General features: G+C 39.3%; 1 protein-coding gene across 2 annotated transcripts in view; it reads right to left on the minus strand.

Moving 5' to 3' along the window:
• Positions 1 to 22,397, minus strand: part of LOC126483714 (prostaglandin E synthase 2) — a 47,110-nt gene that overhangs the window by 3,301 nt on the left and 21,412 nt on the right. For both annotated transcript variants that reach the window (XM_050106822.1, XM_050106812.1), the window contains exons 4-5: positions 20,132 to 20,243; positions 587 to 687 (exon numbers count right to left, since the gene is read on the minus strand). In XM_050106822.1, coding sequence (XP_049962779.1) covers positions 587 to 687; positions 20,132 to 20,243 — 213 coding nt within the window. The remainder of the gene's footprint in view (positions 1 to 586; positions 688 to 20,131; positions 20,244 to 22,397) is intronic.

Consider the following 22,397-nt stretch of genomic DNA (forward strand, 5'->3'; position numbering starts at 1 on the left):
GTCTCTTGTGCCATATATACCTGCAGCAAATCAAGATTTCTTTCAGTCATGTACTGGAAATAATGTGTACAATAATGAGGTAGAGGAACTTCCTGGATGTAACTGTATAAATCAAAAAGTAATTTATACATCTCAGATACCTGATATGTATATATTAATGTGTAAAAATTATATATTCTGCTTGCTGTGTAAGAGTAGTTACAATAAACCCTTACAAATTCATACTTTATGTTTTAAACAATTTTTTGGGAGATATAGTCATAAGCCACCGTTTACTACATCTTAATTAGAATCATTCCAAAATTAATATTTTATAGCATTCAGAGAGTTGACTATTTAACAACATGCTTTGCAAATATTAAGCAAGTGTTTGCAGTAGAAATAAGGTTTCTCTTTTGTATTAAACATTTTCAGACCTCTATGGAACTTTAAACTCGCTGTATCTCAAAACTAGTTCAATGTGGCTTATGACTATATCTCTCCGACCCCTTCAATTATATTGTCTTCACAGTTTTCTATGACTCATTATTTTCACAAGAATTATTTACAGGATTAGTTAACTTTTCTCAAATGGACAATAAAGTACCTTCTCTTCAATCTCTTGCCAATAATCCACATTGCAACGGCACCAACATACACCATGATAAACCTTTCCCATGCTGGAAACAGTTTGTCCCACTCGCCAACCTGCAAAACAAGTGCATAATTTAGCACGTGACCTATATATTTGAACTGTACGATAGGTGTAAATTTAATCCATAATTGAAGAAACTCTTCCGAAAAATGCTTTCAGGATTTATGTTTTGCAGTTCGTCTGAAAGCCTACTAGGTTCCCTGTTATTGTTTCACAGCTAATCCAAATTTCTTCACATCATAAAATATATTTATACTCAATTATTGTAAAACATTACTAAAATATCTAAGAGCATTAGTAAATTTTAAATAAAATAAAATGTATGTAAATGGCTGACAATTCATTTTCAACAAAAGGATAAGAAGAATACTCCTTTACTGCTCATTATGGTATCTCTATGTATTACTACTGGTAGTAAGTCATTCATTTTAAAAAACATGGCTCTAAATCAGAAGCTAAAGCTTACAGATACACTGCTGACATGAAAGTTAAGCATCAGGAGGGGAGGATGAAATGAAATGAAATTTCACAAATTGAGAGGTTATGTCATTACAAAATGAAGTCAGATTTTCAAAGAACTTAGCAATAAGAGCCCACTTATCACATGGTTCTGCACTCCCTCTGGCCTGGATGTATGCACTGTCTCAGTTTGGAAGGGTGTCAAAGCCATTGTATCCTCTCCTGAGGCAAGCATCCCACAACTGTTGTAACTGGTGTTTCGTATCCTGGAAAATCAAACTGGGACAAGGCTGACATCCAAGATCCAAGATCCAAGCTCCAAGCTCCAAGCTGCCCCCCCCCCCCCTCCCCCCCCGCTCACACACACACACACACACACACACACACACACACACGCACACACACGCACACACACGCACACACACAGTCTATCAGGGACAGACCTGTAAATCTTGCTGGCCACAAGAGTACTTCAACACCACACAAACCGTTCTTAGTCATGTGTGGATGATCATTGTCCTGATGAACAATAGCACCATCAGACTGTCCCATTAGAGGCAACATGAGGATGCAAGATGTCCATTTGTACCCTTGTGTTGTCAGAGTTCCCTCAATCAGTGCCAGCTGTGAACTAAAGTAACACCCAATGGCTACACACACTATGACACCACGAGTAACACTGCTATGTCACTTCAAAATATTGAAACAATGGGACCTCTCCCTAGGTTGCCACAGTACTTGCTACAGACTTCCATCTGGAATAATACAGAACCATCTTTCATCACTGAACACAATGTGACTGTATCCACCAGCAGTCCATGCTTCCTGGCCATGGCACCATTGAACACAGCTGTCTGTTACAGTGTTAACAGCAGGCTACACATGGGACAGTAATACCGTAGTCCAGCTGCTGCTAGTCACTGACCAGAGGACCAAGAGGACAGAATGTTGCATGGAGTCCATTACTTGTTCTTGGATGGCAGGTGCAGATGGGACGAGGTTACGATGTGCTTGGTGCACAATACGGCGAGCCTTCCTTGTGTCAATCAGACATGGTCGACCGAAACACTGAATATGAGTATGCCTGCCCTCATGTTCCCACACAGTCCAACATCGGCCAGTCACATCCAAAGGCCCTAAAAATCTGGATATTGCTAGATTCAACCAGCCACCCAGATGGAGACCAACAATGAGGCCCCTTCCAAACTCTGAAAGGCACTGATAATGCTATAGCACATGAGTATGCAGCACCTTCACATCCTTATTCAAAATCTTGCACTACTCACACCCCTTATGCCCTGAAAGGCCTGGTAACAGCAATAACACACTCGGGTAGCTGTTTTACCAGCCGCAGAGTATTGCAAACCTTATCATTCAGATATCTGCCATAGTGTTTACAGATATGTAGTCACACTGATATCCCACCATGTCTTCTGGGAGCTTCACCTTTTTAGTCAGGCAGTATACTTTACACTTAATGACATTGGCTTCCTTTTTTTTTAGTAATAGTACTATTGTTAGTAAGTGTTGTTGGGGCTGTAGTGCAGCTATAGTTGATGTGATGTCATTCTTTCCTTAGATAATTTCAAAAGTGACAAGATGGAAATAAAACTTCAGTAAGGGAGTGATTGAGACAAAACACAAGGGTCTGCCTCCTCTCACACAGTTAATATACCATAATGATAGTAGAAATTAGACAAATTATTATTCCACAGAACTCACCTTAAAAACATTTTATTTAATTTCAAAGCATTACTGATTTGAGAATCCTACAAATATACAGCAATGTTCTGAAATCTTAAGCCATTGTTATTAAAGCAAGAAAATCAAGACCTGAAGTAACAAATAAATTCTGTAAGCTACAGTAACTCAAAAACATTAGTTGCCACAAAACATAATGATAACAGTGCAAAGAATGGTACAGATAAACACAAACTTAAGCTTCTGGGGAGTGATACAGTTCCTCTTACTTGGAATATGTAGGTGATACTAACCCAAGTAGAACAAAGTGAGGACTCTAAATCAAGGAATTAATATAAATGGACAACACTAATCTACAAGAGAAACAAAAGTAGATATAAGAATAGTGACACTGAAAATGAAAAAGATTTTCTCATTATCTGTGGTTACACGCTAAAAAGTCGTAGAACCAAATTCACGAATAAACTAACTACATATTCAGCTCAAAAGTAGGTTCACCAGATATCAGGTATGAACTACACTCCTGGAAATGGAAAAAAGAACACATTGACACCGGTCTGTCAGACCCACCATACTTGCTCCGGACACTGCGAGAGGGCTGTACAAGCAATGATCACACGCACGGCACAGCGGACACACCAGGAACCGCGGTGTTGGCCGTCGAATGGCGCTAGCTGCGCAGCATTTGTGCACCGCCGCCGTCAGTGTCAGCCAGTTTGCCGTGGCATACGGAGCTCCATCGCAGTCTTTAACACTGGTAGCATGCCGCGACAGCGTGGACGTGAACCGCATGTGCAGTTGACGGACTTTGAGCGAGGGCGTATAGTGGGCATGCGGGAGGCCGGGTGGACGTACCGCCGAATTGCTCAACACGTGGGGCGTGAGGTCTCCACAGTACATCGATGTTGTCGCCAGTGGTCGGCGGAAGGTGCACGTGCCCGTCGACCTGGGACCGGACCGCAGCGACGCACGGATGCACGCCAAGACCGTAGGATCCTACGCAGTGCCGTAGGGGACCGCACCGCCACTTCCCAGCGAATTACGGACACTGTTGCTCCTGGGGTATCGGTGAGGACCATTCGCAACCGTCTCCATGAAGCTGGGCTACGGTCCCGCACACCGTTAGGCCGTCTTCCGCTCACGCCCCAACATCGTGTAGCCTGCCTCCAGTGGTGTCGCGACAGGCGTGAATGGAGGGACGAATGGAGACGTGTCGTCTTCAGCGATGAGAGTCGCTTCTGCCTTGGTGCCAATGATGGTCGTGTGCGTGTTTGGCGCCGTGCAGGTGAGCGCCACAATCAGGACTGCATACGACCGAGGCACACAGGGCCAACACCCGGCATCATGGTGTGGGGAGCGATCTCCTACACTGGCCGTACACCACTGGTGATCGTCGAGGGGACACTGAATAGTGCACGGTACATCCAAACCGTCATCGAACCCATCGTTCTACCATTCCTAGACCGGCAAGGGAACTTGCTGTTCCAACAGGACAATGCACGTCCGCATGTATCCCGTGCCACCCAACGTGCTCTAGAAGGTGTAAGTCAACTACCCTGGCCAGCAAGATCTCCGGATCTGTCCCCCATTGAGCATGTTTGGGACTGGATGAAGCGTCGTCTCACGCGGTCTGCACGTCCAGCACGAACGCTGGTCCAACTGAGGCGCCAGGTGGAAATGGCATGGCAAGCCGTTCCACAGGACTACATCCAGCATCTCTATGATCGTCTCCATGGGAGAATAGCAGCCTGCATTGCTGCGAAAGGTGGATATACACTGTACTAGTGCCGACATTGTGCATGCTCTGTTGCCTGTGTCTATGTGCCTGTGGTTCTGTCAGTGTGATCATGTGATGTATCTGACCCCAGGAATGTGTCAATAAAGTTTCCCCTTCCTGGGACAATGAATTCACGGTGTTCTTATTTCAATTTCCAGGAGTGTATAAAGGTGTGTTCATATATGTAGTGATAAATTCATTTCAGTGCAGCAATGAGTAAGAACTTTGGTGATAAAAGATCTAAGGACTCAAACTAAATTTTTTCTAAATATCACATAAAAAATGAGCCAGTTACCTATACTAATAATATTTTAACGTATTATGGACCCGAAGATTTGTCTGCTTTTTATTTGTTTTTGTTGGGGACATTCTCACCATTCAGAACAGTTCACTGAACCGCCAAAAACACGCAGGGAAGTCCTACATAAAAAATTTACATAAAAAGAAATTTTAATCAAGAAAATTTAACTCTGTTTCATAATAATGTAAATGAAACACAAAACCCCTTTGTCCTAATATTTCAAATAGTGCAAATTATGTTAAGTTCTTAGGCAGTGTTCAAGGTGCAGTCAACAAAATCTTTCCACCAGAATCTATCATAACAAAGTAACAATTAAATATAAGTATCCAACTGTTATTTTAGGCACTAGAATGATATGTTTAACAATGTTGTGAATACAGCAAAATAAAAGCCAAATAATAAGCTAATCCCATGACATAAGAATACAACAATGACCGTGTGGTCTGTTGTCAAAGCTGAATTAGTAGTTACAGTCTGAAAAAGTTAAATTCCTGAAATTAAGCTTGATGGTGTCATTATTATGTGAGTGTGTGCTGTAAAGTAATGCCTCCAAATTTTTTATTCCTTTCTCAGTATTAGTTAAGTATTACATGTCATGCAGATCATTCGGTCACCTTTCCTGCTTTGCTGACAAGATGCCTCCAAATTTTTTATTCCTTTCTCAGTATTAAGTATTACATGTCATGCAGATCATTCGGTCACCTTTCCTGCTTCGCTGACAAGATGTAACCCTCTGCCACAAGAGGGATCTGAATTGTTGTGTGTAATGTGGTGATGTGTAACTACATCAGCGCATGAGAAACAGCATACTACAATCAAGTTCCTGAAAGCATGAATCTGATGATTTCCTCCACATATTAGGCACCCTCTCCTATTCTGCATCAACTGCAACAAACCAGTGTCTTTGGTTCACTGTCACTGTTCATCCTCCATACGGTCCTAACTTGGCTCCATCTGATTTTCAACTGTTTCCAAAACTTAAGAACACCTCTGAGAACTTCACCTTGATAGTGATGAAACAGTACAAGCAAAGGTGAGGTTGTGGTTTCATCAACAAAGTCAAACATTCTACAGTGATGGTATCAAGAAACTAATCCCATGTTGGGAGAAATGTTGTTCATTTTCAGGGTGACTATGTTGAGAAATAAATAGGTAGACACAGAGAAAAAAGCTCTAGAATGTTAATAAAGTTTGTTTTATTTAAAAATCTTTAAGAGTTTTTGCATATTTGTAAATCCAGGTCAAATATCAGAGTGCTTTAATAAAATAGATTATCAAAACAGTAAATCCTTTAGCCTGGTTTAAAAATTTGAAAGCTCCAAATAGTTTAAAAAAAATAGACATGGAAACAATTATATTGTCACTGGAAAAAAAACTGAATTTTAAACTTCCTGGTGGATTAAAACTGTGCGCTGGACTGGGACTCAAAACCTGGGACCTTAGCCTTTCATGGGAAAGTGCTCTACCGACTGAGCTATCCAATCCTAACTCATGAGCTGCCTTACAGCCATACTTCTACCCGTATCTCTCTCTTATCAAATTGGCACATACTCTGGTGTAGAGTGAAAATTCAGTGATGACTGTTACCGGGGTAGGGACCATAGCGTAGGGAAATGGATGCACAAGGAACAGAGAGACTGAGCAGGATATGGGGTGATGGGAGGAAAGGGGGATCATGAAAAGCTGTTCTAGTGTGGTGGGCAAAATGGTACAAAGAATGAACCTTATTTCAGTGCACAATTTTATGAACCATAGCCTTGTTGAAGTAGACAATTAATACATTCAGGACGAGGATAGTACTGGGTGATAATAGGGGCACTGTGCATTTCCTTGACTTTTATAAGCATTTTCTCATGCCATCATTTGGCGAGTAGATCTTTTATCTATCCAGTTATATTAAATAAGAAGTCAGAGAAACCAAAACTGTTGAGTATCTAATTAATAACTTGTGTAACTTTGCTTTCGCAATGCACATTGAAGCATGTGGTATTGACATGGAGGATAGAAAATAACATGCTTTCCACAAAACACTGGTTTGTTGTACATCGTGTCATGTTGTAAAATGTTGTATTAATGTGATGCTTCAGCGCATGTAATACCGTTGAGTATAGGCTGCCCTGTCCCTCTGAAGTAAATTATTCCACATGTGTTGACCTCACAAGCACCCTAAGTGTGCAGCATATCAATGGCATCATTGATTGTCTTCTAATTTTGTTTTTGATCTGACAGATCGGTTTAATGTTCACTTGGGCAAGAATTTTCTCCACCTGGACCTTAACTGTATGGTACAATAGTGGTACATTGTTGTTCTAACCCCAGATCTTTGTCACTCTTGTTCTTTGTGCGTATGACTCTTTGTTGATGCTTACAGCATTAGCTCTGAAGGTGGTATCCAGCTTCCGGCTTCTGCAGTTCTGGCTCCATGTTGTCAGCATCACAGATTCACTGAGCACTTTTGCACTGTAAGTGTAATACAGACTTCTTGTGCTGTGGGTGCATTGTGGAAGTACATTTTATGGGAAGTTGCGAAAGTCTACACATGTAAATAGTACCATGTTTATTTTCAATCATTTATACAGCAAGGTATTGTTCTTTCCAGAAACACACCTAATGTATCATGAGAATTGGAACTGCAGAAGAGGAGAGGGGGAGGGACCCATTAGGAATGTGTGCTGAACATCAAAAGGAATCATGTCACCCATTACAAAAATCCTTCAGATATTAACTGTACGCCATCAGGCCTGACTAATTGCCATATAGCCAAAGTGGATAATGTTGATCGATCACAACTAGGGACCGGATTTCAATGACTAAAAGAAAAAATACGAGTGAAATATGCCTTTATGACCTAAAACTACTATGAACATGACCTTAAAAAATAAAATACAACTTAAGTTTGTTTAAAAGCACTCTTGTTGATTTTTTGTGTACCATGTAATACAAAATTCACTTCTGAACAAATTGTGAGTATAGGACTTCCTTTTTGCAGTGTTTGAAACTAAATAGCAGTTATTTTTGAAATGTCTGTTTTTACTACAAAACACCACTTGTTTAATGTATTCCTGTCAATCTACATTTCTGCATAGTTGCACTAGATCAAAACATGCATTTTCTGGTTTTCTATTTTCAAAGATCTACAATTGTCTTGATGAGGATAGTTTTGTACACAGAAAGTTCCTCTGCACATCACAGACATCGCATACGAGTGCGTGAAGATAGCGAGGTAACTGCAAGCCAGCTTTAGTTCCTTTTCTTCGAATATTGTGACATTTCCAGAAAGACTGTCATTAATTTTGGACATTGCAGAATATCCACAATTCTGCTGTAGAACACTTTGCAATTTTTTGTTCACTTTGTCAGCCAAAAAGCCATGAGCTTGATCCAATTCACTCGGTATATGTTGTACAACATTTGGGTGTCACACAGCTGAATACCAGCTGCTTCCATTGATACAATGGCTTTTGATACCACTGAAAACTTGACACTGATGTACGCTAAGTTCCCAGACAATGTACCTGTAGAGAGCTCTTTTACATGTTTGATAGTACTTTATTCATCACTATCAAGATCACAAAAGATTGTCTTTATTTTGGTGTAGTTGGTGCAGTAATACTCAGCAGTATTAAGCCGAGAACCGCATTGTGTAAGAACAGGTTGAGAGGGTAGGGAGGAGCAGTGAAGGTGCTCGTTCCTTCAATTCCTGCCCCTATAGTGGAGCTTTCACATAGATTTTCTTGCCATAGGAAGTGATGTACACCATACTGGGGTAAGGAATCTGAAGCTTCTTGGCTGCTTTAGCCATGTATGAAGCACCACCTGTTACTAGCAACAAATGTTGTCTCTATTCACACCATCCAGCCACAGTAGCTTCATTGAGCTGTCAAACAAAATTGCAATTGTCGAGTTGTTTACTCTCTTGAGAGCTTCACATGTTAGGAGGAATGTCCACTTTTACACCACCAGCAAGAACAAAATTTGCAACAGAATGTCCACCCCCAACCTTTTGGTCATCCACATTAATTCTTATTTTGTTGAGCACTTCCTTGTAGTGTGTGGGTCAATAGTTCTTTTCCAATTTATATTCATCTGGAACTGGATGTTGGTGTACTTGGTCAAGAACTGTCTGAAGCATTAGCTTCTTCAGTGGGATGCTGCAAGAGACCATCATCTCACACACCTTGAAAAATGATTGCACAATTGAAGATGGACCTGTCTGTTCAAATAACTGTTCTGCTGCTAGATTGAACAATGGAAAATTCAGAACGGAATGTAACACAAACATCAAAAGGTTAGTTGCTACTCACCATATAGCAGAGATGCTGAACCACTGATAGGCACAACAAAAAGGCTATCAGAAAGTGTGCTCTTGGTCATATTGTCTATTTTGATGAAGGCCTTGTTGGACAAAAGCCACTTTCTGTTGTGCCTATCTGCAACCCAGCATCTCCTATATATGGCGAGTAACAACTATTCTTTTCATGATAGTGTTTGTCTGCTGTAATTTTTAGCACTTCTCTTAACACAGCTGCTGTGTTTGACAGTATTACAGTGTTGTTGTACATTTAGCTCTTTTCTGCATTAACTTTAATTTCAGACAGTTTACAAAATAATAATTCCCCATCAAACTGTGAATTGTGGTTTATAATCTAAGACATTTGATTCACGTACAGGAAACTTGTCAAAATTGCGGTAAAATTTCACCATAAACACAGAACAGCTGGTGTTACCAAACAGCATCATAATAATAATACAATTTTGTTATATATACATACAATAAAATCTAACACTTTGTTATTCCTTCCTCAAATTATCATTTCATCCTCTATGTATTCTTCTATTAAATAGTAGCATTTCTCCCGCAGAATCTGCTGAAGCCTCTTCTTTTAAAATTTCTGGCTTCATATTAAATATGTTTTTGCCCATTAACTTGTTATATTTTGTCATCCCCATATACTGTGGAGTCGCATATAATTTCAACTGGTGTGAGGACAGCACAAAATTATTTTTATTTCTCTTGTTATACATGTGATTAAAATGATTCTCCTCAAATAATTGTTGTCTGGTGTGTAGGAAGATTATAATTTCATAAACGTATATGGAGGGAATTTGTAGTTGACTGTGTTGACTTCTTCCGTAAGTTGATTGTTATGTTAGATTTTAAGTTCCTCACATTTTGAATGTTTGGTTTTGAAATGTACCAAATGGTCTTCTTTTTGTTTGTTCTTTGTTTGTTTTAACGTTTAGTTTCAATCGTTTAAACTGGAACCAGTTTTCTAAGATATCCAGTGTGCTTACAATGGAGCTCAGAATTTTTTCTGTGTCATCAACTTCAATTAAAACAGGAGTATCATCCACCAACAGAACTGATATTTGAGGGTAAGTCATTTACATAGAACAGGAACAGGATTGGCCCCAAAATGGAGCCTAGAGGCACACCTTCTGATACTGTACTCCATTTCAAACAATAACTCACTGCATCTGAAGGGATAGTTACTTTTTGTTTTCTGTTGTGTAAGTATGATGTGAGCCACTTTAGAGCGTTGTCCTTAATCTCATATATTTGTGTAAGTTGTAGATAAGCAAGTCATGGTTAACTGTGCGGAATGCTTTTGTGAGATCACAGATATCTGAACCTTTACTCCTCTGATACAATGACTTGCATATCTTTTCAATAAAGGTATTCACTGCAACCACGGTATTTTTTTCCTGGTTGAAGTCCAAATTGGTTACTTATAATAATATCATTTTTTTAAAATACAATTTTTGATCTGGTTTGCAGCTACTTTCTCTAACACTTCTGACACGGCTGGAAGAATAGAAACAGGGCAATAATTTCCCATGTCTTCCCTTGACCCTTTCTTGAACAGAGGTCTGACTTTGGTGTACTTCAAAACAACAGGAAAGCATCCCTGTTCAAATGATAGGTTGAATATTTTACTTAAGGGAGGTGCTATTATGTCGCACACTTTAGTGAGTATCCCATCCGACCCGGCAGAGTTTTTATTTTGATGATCTTATAATGTTCTCCACATCCTATATTGTGACTTTTTTAAAATCCGTAAGATACTCAGCTTCTTGGTGGAGTCCAAGGGTATTTACTTTACTCTGATACTCTGTTACATTAACATCAGACATTGCCCCTTTTGTGAAGAATTCATTTAAACACTCTGATATTTGAGCTGTGTTTACAATAAAGCTATCATCTAGTTAATGCTGAAGAACTTATCTGCAAAAGCACAAACAAAACCTTGCACCTTCATGCTGTTGGAGCACTTTCCTTTTGGTATCTTTAACTAAGCTGGGTTTGCATTCAAACCGAATTACATCAGGTTTTGGAGCATATACTGTATTCAAACATTATGAATCACCTCAAAGGGAACGATCTATTGATACGTAATCAGCATGGTTTCAGAAAACATCGTTCTTGTGCAACGCAGATAGCTCTTTATTCGCACGAAGTAATGGCCGCTATTGACAGGGGATCTCAAGTTGATTCCGTATTTCTAGATTTCCGGAAAGCTTTTGACACGGTTCTTCACAAGCGACTTCTAATCAAGCTACGGGCCTATGGGGTATAGTCTCAGTTGTGAGACTGGATTCATGATTTCCTGTCAGGAAGGTCGCAGTTCGTAGTAATAGACGGCAAATCATCGAGTAAAACTGAAGTGATATCAGGTGTTCCCCAGGGAAGCGTCCTGGGACCTCTGCTGTTCCTGATCTATATAAATGACCTGGGTGACAATCTGAGCAGTTCTCTTAGGTTGTTCGCGGATGATGCTGTAATTTACCATCTAATAAGGTCATCCGAAGACCAGTATCAGTTGCAAAGTGATTTAGAAAAGATAGCTGTATGGTGTGGCAGGTGGCAGTTGATGCTAAATAACGAAAAGTGTGAGGTGATCCACATGAGTTCCAAAAGAAATCTGTTGGAATTCGATTACTCAATAAATAGTACAATTCTCAAGGCTGTCAATTCAACTAAGTACCTGGGTGTAAAAATTACGAACAACTTCAGTTGGAAAGACCACATAGACAATATTGTGGGGAGGCGAGCCAAAGGTTGTGTTTCATTGGCAGGACACTTAGAAGATGCAACAAGTCCACTAAACAGACAGCTTACAATACACTTGTTCGTCCTCTGTTAGAATATTGCTGTGCCGTGTGGGATCCTTACCAGGTGGGATTGACGGAGGACATCAAAAGGGTGCAAAAAAAGGGCAGCTCATTTTGTATTATCACGTAATAGGGGAGAGAGTGTGGCAGATATGATATGCGAGTTGGGATGGAAGTCATTAAAGCAAAGGTGTTTTTCGTCGCGGCGAGATCTATTTACGAAATTTCAGTCACCAACTTTCTCTTCCGAATGCGAAAATATTTTGTTGAGCCCAACCTAAATAGGTAGGAATGATCATCAAAATAAAATAAGAGAAATCAGAGCTCGAACAGAAAGGTTTAGATGTTCGTTTTTCCCGTGCGCTGTTCAGGAGTGGAATGGTAGGGAGATAGAATGATTGTGGTTCGATGAACCCTCTGCCAAGCACTTAAATGTGAATTGCAGAGTAATCATGTAGATGTCGATGTAGATGTAGGTGTTTATTACATCAGATGCCACCTTTTTTGGTTCCAAGAGTTTTTTGTTAACTCTTTGCAGTAATGTCTTACTCCTGCAAACCGACTAGCGTGTTAAATCACTTTTTTCTTATAGTCCTGATAAATAAAGCTTTGTAGTAACTGGCATTTATTTGTGACAATATATCTGAAGCACTGACATGTAAACAACATTTTCATATTTTTATTCTTGTTGACACATTGCATACCAGCTGCCGCACTGCGCAATTCTCATAACACGCGTGAAATGAGCGACCATTCCTTATCTGAATGTAGCTGCATGTACTGGTATCTGATGCTGTTGGAACTCGGCACACATGTTTGTTTAATGTTCTAATATTCTTGAAGTGTGTGATACCTCTGGAAACACGTCTTCATGTAACGGTAAATCACAAAACTGGCAGTAGTATCTTGTTTCACTTCTTTTACGGTGCACTGCACAAACTCTGCAAGGTTTTGCTGGATATTTCCTTTTTCCACTTCCCACAATAGTCTGAATAGTATGTTCTTGCATGTTCCCTGGCAATCAACCAGGTGGATCCTTGGGAGCTGCTCATTTTGTAGGTCTGATTGGGTCAGTTTCCTATACAGTTGCTGTGTCAACTTGTTGATCACCTGTCCAGGCTCTTGCAACTTCTTTTAGGAAACCTTCTGCCCCCCACAACCATAGATGCATTGTGAACAGTTATCATCATTCTCACCTCCCTTTTATCTTTCCATATCTCCAGCAGAATGTCACCTTGTCTTCAAAATTTAGTGTCACCTTTCTTTAGAGATTTGGCTTCTGTCTGTAGACATTGAGGAAGATCTCTGTTGATTCATATTGTACCACAAACTCTTGTTTTCCTTTCTAGAAGTGTTTTGGCAATAGCTGTTTTGTTGTAATAATTTTCTTTAGAAATGTGTTGCCATGTGGCGAAAGTACTGAGAGAATAGTGTCCTAAAGCTGTTTTCCTTCCCCAGGGTGGCGTGTTTGTCGCTGTTAGTAGTAGTTTATCCTGTAGTGAAGTAGAAGTGGATAGTTCCTGTGAATTATTATGGGTGGAGGTTACACTCAACAACCGAGCTAGGTTAATAGTTGGCTCCTTTTACCGAACTCCCGACTCGGCAGCGTTAGTGGCAGAACAACTGAGAGAAAATTTGGAATACATTTTACATAAATTTTCTCAGCATATTATAGTCTTAGGTGGAGATTTCAATTTACCAGATATAGACTGGGACACTCAGATGTTTAGCACGGGTGGTAGGGACACAGCATCGAGTGGCATTATATTGAGTGCATTATCCGAAAATTACCTCGAGCAATTAAATAGAGAACCGACTCGTGGAGATAACATCTTGGACCTACTGATAACAAACAGACCCAAACTTTTCGACTCTGTACGTGCAGAACAGGGCATCAGTGATCATAAGGCCATTGCAGCATCCCTGAATATGGAAGTTAATAGGAATATAAAAAAAGGGAGGAAGGTTTATCTGTTTAGCAAGAGTAATAGAAGGCAGATTTCAGACTACCTAACAGATCAAAATGAAAATTTCTGTTCCGACACTGACAATGTTGAGTGTTTATGGAAAAAGTTCAAGGCAATCGTAAAATGCGTTTTAGACAGGTACGTGCCGAGTAAAACTGTGAGGGACGGGAAAAACCCACCGTGGTTCAACAACAAAGTTAGGAAAGCAAAGAGAGCTTCACTGCAAATTTAAACGCAGCCAAAACCTGTCAGGCAAACAGAAGCTAAACAATGTCAAAGTTAGCGTAAGGAGGGCTACGCGTGAAGCGTTCAGTGAATTTGAAAGTAAAATCCTATGTACAGACTTGACAGAAAATCGTAGGAAGTTCTGGTCCTACGTTAAATCAGTAAGTGGCTCGAAACTGCATATCCAGACACTCCGGGATGATGATGATGGCATTGAAACAGAGGATGACATGTGTAAAGCTGAAATACTAAACACCTTTTTCCAAAGCTGTTTCACTGAGGAAGACCGCACTGCAGTTCCTTCTCTAAATCCTCGCACAAACGAAAAAATGGCTGACATCAAAATAAGTGTCCAAGGAATAGAAAAGCAACTGGAATCACTCAACAGGGGAAAGTCCACTGGACCTGACGGGATACCAATTCGATTCTACACAGAGTACGCGAAAGAACTTGCCCCCCCTTCTAACAGCCATGTACCGCAAGTCTCTAGAGGAACGGAAGGTTCCAAATGATTGGAAAAGAGCACAGGTAGTCCCAGTCTTCAAGAAGGGTCGTCGAGCAGATGCGCAAAACTATAGACCTATATCTCTGACGTCGATCTGTTGTAGAATTTTTGAACATGTTTTTGCTCGCGTATCACGTCGTTTTTGGAAACCCAGAATCTACTATGTAGGAATCAACATGGATTCCGCAAACAGCGATCGTGAGAGACCCAACTCGCTTTATTTGTTCATGAGACCCAGAAAATATTAGATACAGGCTCCCAGGTAGATGCTGTTTTCCTTGACTTTCGGAAGGCGTTGGATACAGTTCCGCACTGTCGCGTGATAAAGTAAGAGCGTACAGAATATCAGAGCAGCTGTGTGGCTGAATTGAAGATTTTTTAGCAAACAGAACACAGCATGTTGTTATCAATGGAGAGATGTCTACAGACGTTAAAGTAACCTCTGGCGTGCCACAGGGGAGTGTTATGGGACCATTGCTTTTCACAATATATATAAATGACCTAGTAGATCGTGTCGGAAGTTCCATGCGGCTTTTCGCGGATGATGCTGTAGTATACAGAGAAGTTGCACCATTAGAAAATTGTAGTGAAATGCAGGAAGATCTGCAGTGGATAGGCACTTGGTGCAGGGAGTGGCAACTGACCCTTAACATAGACAAATGTAATGTATTGTAGAAAGAAGGATTCTTTATTGTATGATTATATGATAGCGGAACAAACACTGTTAGTAGATACTTCTGTAAAATATCTGGGAGTATGCGTGCGGAACAATTTGAAGTGGAATGATCATATAAAATTAATTGTTGGTAAGGCGGGTACCAGGTTGAGATTCATTGGGAGAGTCCTTAGAAAATGTAGTCCATCAACAAAGGAGGTGGCTTACAAAACTCTCGTTCGACCTATACTTGAGTATTGCTCATCAGTGTAGGATCCGTACCAGATCGGGTTGAGGGAGGAGATAGAGAAGATCCAAAGAAGAGCGGCGCGTTTCGTCACAGGGTTATTTGGTAACCGTGATAGCGTTACGGAGATGTTTAACAAACTCAAGTGGCAGACTCTGCAAGAGAGGCGCTCTGCATCACAGTGTAGCTTGCTCGCCAGGTTTCGAGAGGGTGCGTTTCTGGATGAGATATCGAATATATTGCTTCCCCCTAATTATACCTCCCGAGGAGATCACGAATGTAAAATTAGAGAGATTCGAGTGCTCACGGAGGCTTTCAGACAGTCGCTCTTCCTGCGAACCATACGCAACTGGAACAGGAAAGGGAGGTAATGACAGTGGCACAAAGTGCCCTCTGCCACACACCGTTGGGTGGCTTGCGGAGTATAAATATAGATGTAGATGTAGGTATATTTCTAGATTGGAGATACATCCACTTACACTTTCGTAAACAATACAAACAAGCACACCTCATCTGATACGTTTTCCAGGATTATATGTCCAGAAATGAAGCTGCCCTCTATGTGCCCAGAAATAAAGCCCCCCCTCTCCATGGTGCCATTCCTTCATCAAGAAAAACCTCCTGTCTGGTTTGTATATGGTCTGAAATTTATCTATGAAGTACTTTGACACAGTTTTGATTTTGTAGAGACTGTTTTTCCTGTCCCCTTTGTAAGGAACTGTCATTGAAAATGCCGTGATTTTCATATCCACTCAAATCAATTTCTGCTCATTAGCTTGCCAAAAATCGATGACTCTATTAGAGGATCTGTTGACCAATAATCCTTCAAATAATCTTTTTTCTTTTGCCCCATCGAGATAATCATGGCCAGGGATTTTTTTCAGTTCAACAGCAGTGATATTTCTAATTTGGGAGACTTGGGAGATTCTTTACAATGGTTTTTGTTTTGTTCATAATACAAGTTTGATTGTGTAGACATTTGATGGAACAATTCATCCCCTACAGATAATTCCACAGTGATATTGATCTAACTGGAAAGTGTTTTTACCATTTACTCGAATCTAAGCCGCACCTGAAAAATGAGACTCGAAATAAAGGAAAAAAAAAAATTCCCAAATCTAAGCCGCACCTGAAATTTGAGACTCGAAATTCAAGAGGAGAGAAAAGTTTTTGGCCACACATCCAAATCGAAACAAAGTTGGTCCATTGTAATACAAGACATAATTTAAGTCGAATGAATGACGATACAGCTACAGTAGTTTGGTTCGAGCCGTAAGCTTAGCAGTTAAGCTTTACCAGGTAGCCATTGCTATGCGTCAGGCGCTCCGTCCGTATTTATACGGTTACCCTTCGTTTTTCACGTGCTTCGTCTGGTTTGAAATGATTGCTTATTTTTCTTTGATCTGAGAAGTGCCGTTGTCTTTGTTATAGGTGTTTACGTCACTCTAAGCTGAAAATGCATTACTGTACCGTGTCATGCATTGTTTGTCGCATTCTGATGATCAGTGTTTACGACCTGTCGCCGCTCGCAGCATGGTTTGCTTTTGTGCCTGTTACCGCCACTTACAATAAAAAATAAAAAAAAGAGAGGAATTGCCTCAGTTGCGAAACAATGGTAAGAGACTGCTATTTGTAGTTATTTACATTGCTGCTTTCTTTGATAATGATCAACAAGGACCAAATAATAAACTGCATACGATAGATGATGTTCTGAACCAGAGTTCAGCGAAAATTTTTCTCCGTTTGAAAATCTTTGCAGACGCCTCTTTAGTACATTACTTTCTGCACAGAAATTAGAGTCATCTTAGATTTAAAAATCTAGTCATTTGCCATGCTTCATTTCTGACTGTATCACTATTAGGCATAAGAATAATACGAATATAAACATGACATGATATGTGTATACTCCCACGTTAACTGTTGTCTCACTCTAGTTTCGTAGTTTATTAGGCAGGCAGGATTTAAATGAGATAGCAGCAAACACGAAAGAATACATGGCAAAATGTTTATATTCGTATTATTCTTACGGTGAAGAGAATACTGCATGTGATTCACAATTCATAAAAGTTCCCATTAGCAACCATCTCTAATCACAGGTAGGAAAAAATTCAGAATGTAGAATTGGCCATATTGACAAACATCACAGTCTTGCCAGTCGGATTTTTGTAGTACATTGAAAAGCTGCTACATTCGAAGACTAACAATATGGAATTTGTATTTACTTCGTTGGATAATGTATGAAAATGCAGTGGTCGAAATTCGGAGCGGAGAAAAAAGCTCGTCTTCCACCCTTTTTTAAAAAATTTATTTACTGACGCAGAGGTTTTGGCGCCAGTATTTATCTTTGTGCCTGCAAATCATGCCTGTGTAGCGCTACATATATTCGATGGCAGAAGTTAGTTGTGGTGGTACCTACCAACATATTTCAGAACTTCCACTTACTTTGCACTCTATTCTAAGCCGCAGGCGGGTTTTTGGATTACAAAAACCGGAAAAAAAGTGCGGCTTTGATTCGAGTAAATACGGTACACCTGGAATTTCTCTAAATGTTTCTAAAATAATTATCTTGTCCTTCTTCAGACAACTTTTATCGTCAGAAGCTTCGTCATCTATAATGTTCACAATTGACTCACTTTGGTTGATTATAGCTGTGTTCTTTTCTGCAAACAATTCAGCAAGAATTTCGCTTTCCATCAACTGTTTTCACACAATAAGGCACAAGGCAATAACTACAGTACTGACTACTTCATGGTACTGATTGTTGGTGGTAAAATAAAAGTTCACACTGTTGTTCTCTGCACTGAACTCTCCAATTCATATGTAACCTTTTGTTAAATGGAAATAGTTACTGGCATGAGCAACACGTCTCAGAAAATGCACGCGGAACGAAAAACGTAAATTTATGTGATCAGTCCACAGCAGTTGGATGTGGAAATACGTAAGTCTATGTGAGCCATATGCAACATGTTAATATATGCATTTTAGGCAAAAGTTGCCCAAGATATCACCTATCATAAAAAAAAGATGTAAAAATGACTCTATATGCATGATAAAAATACATTTTTCTATATTACAATACCTGAATTTGTGCATAAACTGTTGTAAAATTCACCTTAAGAAGTTAAGGAAAAGATATGATTTATCATTTAAATCCTGGCCCTAACGTGTATGGGCTAGGTCATTATTTAAAAGGCATTACTCACAACAATCATAGTTAATTAATTTCCTTATACAACCCCAAAACAGTCATAAGAAAGAGCGAGAATGAAATGACTATAGGACAGAAATATAATCACATCCATTTTATGAAATAGCTAGAAAAAAATAGTTAAGCTGTAACATGAGAAGCAGCCTGAAACAAATAACCGATACTTGCAAAAACCCTTAAATTCCAGTACCTAAACAGTAAACAGAATCCACAGTAGCAAATCATTATACTTAAATCTTGATAATCATATTATATTCAGTCTTTCCATTCTATAAAAATTGTGCTTATATTTCTGTAGTATAATCACTTCAGTACCTCCCACCACTATTTTGATTCCGAGTGGAAAATATAATTAATTGCAATTGGTAATAACAATTCCATTACGTAACTAACTATCTCATGCACACTAGTTATTGGTAATTACTTTTTTGCCCTTTGTACTTCCCATTTAGTGTAAGTGTGCTGTTACCCAATGAATGTGTGATGCCTGTATCCACTTTGGCCTTACGGCATGGGGCTTGGTTATGTTTGTTATACTGAAGTTGACAAGTATACCTTCGAGAATACATTTATAATTATCATAAACTCACAGTCTATATGTTGCCTTTGTTCTACAGGTTGCATATGATAATCTGCTATTAGGATTACAAGGCTGGTACTGCATTAAAGTTATGTAATAAGGATTGGATATGTAATCATTGTGGGTTTTGTGAATGAAATCGTGTAGATTGCTTAATAAGCAACAATGTAAACTACGCAGAAGATGGCTGTTGTAAGATTATTCATTACATTTATACGATGAATCAGCCACACAGGCACAAAATACACATCTGCACTGTCAAACATTGCAGAGTAAATGGCATTTGTTCCAATGTGTTAATCATTTGCTCAAAAAGTAAGTCACAAACTCAAAACCATTGGAAAGTGTTACAACAGATAACTGTTGCTCCATTTTTCCATTTAGTGTATTTTTGTGTACTTTGCATCTTTATTAAGCTGGGTCTTCAAAAATTTGCACTTGCAACCCAAACTGACTTGTTTATTCAGACACAAAGTTTACAGTGTAAGTGTATTTAGCTTCAAATTTCATTTGACCTTCTGCTCACGACCACACCATACTCACAATGTACACTTTGTTATATAATTGAGACTTGCCTTCCTTTCTTATGATGCATATATTTTTCTTGTAAATAATCAATGAGTGTATACAGCACAGAACACAGTAAAATATGAAAATTAAATAAAATGTTAACTTATAGGAGTTATAATGAGTCAATTAAATGGATTAGGAGAAAGGAGAATGACACTACATGTCAAATAATGAGTACAATTTTACTACCTCTGAAAACCAGTTGAATGCTTGGAAAGCTTCTGCTCTTGTTCGGTACACATTAGGTGATAAGGTATGAACTAACACATCATCAACCCATTTTCTCCATTTCCTTTCAAGCCTATAAAAAAAGAAAGAAATGTAGTCATTGAGAACAAAATTACAAGAAACTGGATGCAAATTGTGCGTATACCTTGTACAGTTTTTAAAATTGAAGAATAATTACAGTCAAGAAATAATAAATAAATATCTGGTTTCAAACAATGGAAAATCCAGGATGGTATGTAACAATACCAGAGAAGGAAAGTTGCTACTCACCATATAGCGGAGATGCTGAGTCGCAATAGGCACAACAAAAAGATTCACACAATTATAGCTTTCGGCCATTAAGGCCTTTGTCAGCAGCACACACACACACACACACACACACACACACACACACACTTTGCACACATGTCTGCAGTCGTAGAGAGCTGAAACTACCAGTTTCAGCTCTCTGAGACTGCAGACGTGTGTGCAAGTTGCGTTTGCGTGAGTATGCGTGCGTGTGTGTGTGTGTGTGTGTGTGTGTGTGTGTGTGTGTCTACTGCTGACAAAATCCGTAATGGCCAAAAGATATAATTGTGTGAATCTTTTTGTTGTGCCTATCGCAACTCAGAATCTCTGCTATATGGTAAGTAGCAACTTTCCTTCTCTAATATCTGGTTTCAATTAGATTGCAATAAGGCACTGTAGAAAAATGTTGTTGCTGGAAACGACACACTCACTGCCTTAACAGATATTCAAATTTCTTGGTCTAAAAAGAAGTAAGTCATTTACACTCCAAAAGCCAAAATCTCCAACTTTGTATTTCATTTCTTTTAATTACAATGTAAGCTGCAAGGATATGTAATAAAAATCTTTCAAATAGATTCAATTCCAATTCTGTTGACATGGACTTTAGTGGCATTAAAGGGACTATGAATGACCACAAAATATTAAGAACATAGTTCATGAACTCATGTTGAGACTGTGTCAGGTATGACACTCCCTGCAGGATTTGCAAGAACTAGTCACATGTGACTAAACATGTGAATCCTGCCGTGGATTGTCAAAATAGGCCTATGGTATAAGTACATTGTTGACTTTCTAATTGCCATCATAATTTCCTCATATCACTAAACAATCTTTTGCAAACACATATAGCACCACTTCTCCATTAGGTGCTGCTTTTCGTTTCTCCACCATTATTGAGATCTGGCTTTTGAGATCTGGACATGGCGGAAGATGGAAAGAATAAGTTGGATGGACAGAGTAAAAAATGAAGAGGTACTGAGAAGAGTGGGAGAGAAAAGACAGTTACTAGATGTAATAAAGAGAGGAAAAAGAAACTGGATTGGGCATATATTAAGAAAGAATGACGGACTGATAAAAACAGTTTTAGAAGGTTATGTAGAAGGGAAAAGGAAGCGAGGAAGGAAGAGATTCCAGATACTGGATGACATGATGGACGGTACAACATACAGCAGCCTTAAGAAGGAAGCAATGGATCGCAGAAAATGGAGAGGCAAAGGACCTGCTAATATAGCAGATAACTGATGATGATGACCATTATTCACCTCATAAACGGGAAATGTAATGCTATATATAATCGGATTCTCATAAATATCCTACATGGAAATGATATAACCTTGCCACTTAATCCATCAATTCTGATTTCTATTCATTTGCTCCTTTACCACACCAGAAGGCTCACACACTCCTTTTCACTTACATGGCACTTCTATAACGCGTAACAAAAACAACATTAATAACATTTCTCCCCCAGGAGTAAACAACTTTTACAATGTCACACACTGTAACTGCATTATATTTTTTGCAGTATTTGTAACAATGCAACTTCACGTTTTGAGAGAAGAGGCAACTGATGCTCCAGGAATTTGGAAAGAACCACCAGACAAAGTAGTAGTTGCTGAGTGTGCGCAAGATAAGCCACTGGAGGAACTGTCAAAAATTAAGGCTTGGGTAGCAAGCAGCCATCCAACCAACACAAAGATAAAATAATCAACCAGTTCATTTGGATTACACGAGTGCAGCTGGGTGGTAAATAACACATTCCACCACAGAAAGAAATGTAGTAATTATGTAGTAACTGAGAATTAAATAACAGAGTTTTAAATTGCAGTCTGGCAAGGGACTTACTACAACTTAAGTAAGATGTTTGTGAGGAAAATCTTTATTATATATTGATAAATGGGTACAGAATCCAGTTGTGTTACAGTAAATAAAAAGTTAT

This window comes from Schistocerca serialis, chromosome 1 (assembly GCF_023864345.2).
Source record: "Schistocerca serialis cubense isolate TAMUIC-IGC-003099 chromosome 1, iqSchSeri2.2, whole genome shotgun sequence".
Classification (NCBI taxonomy): Eukaryota; Metazoa; Arthropoda; class Insecta; order Orthoptera; family Acrididae; genus Schistocerca; species Schistocerca serialis.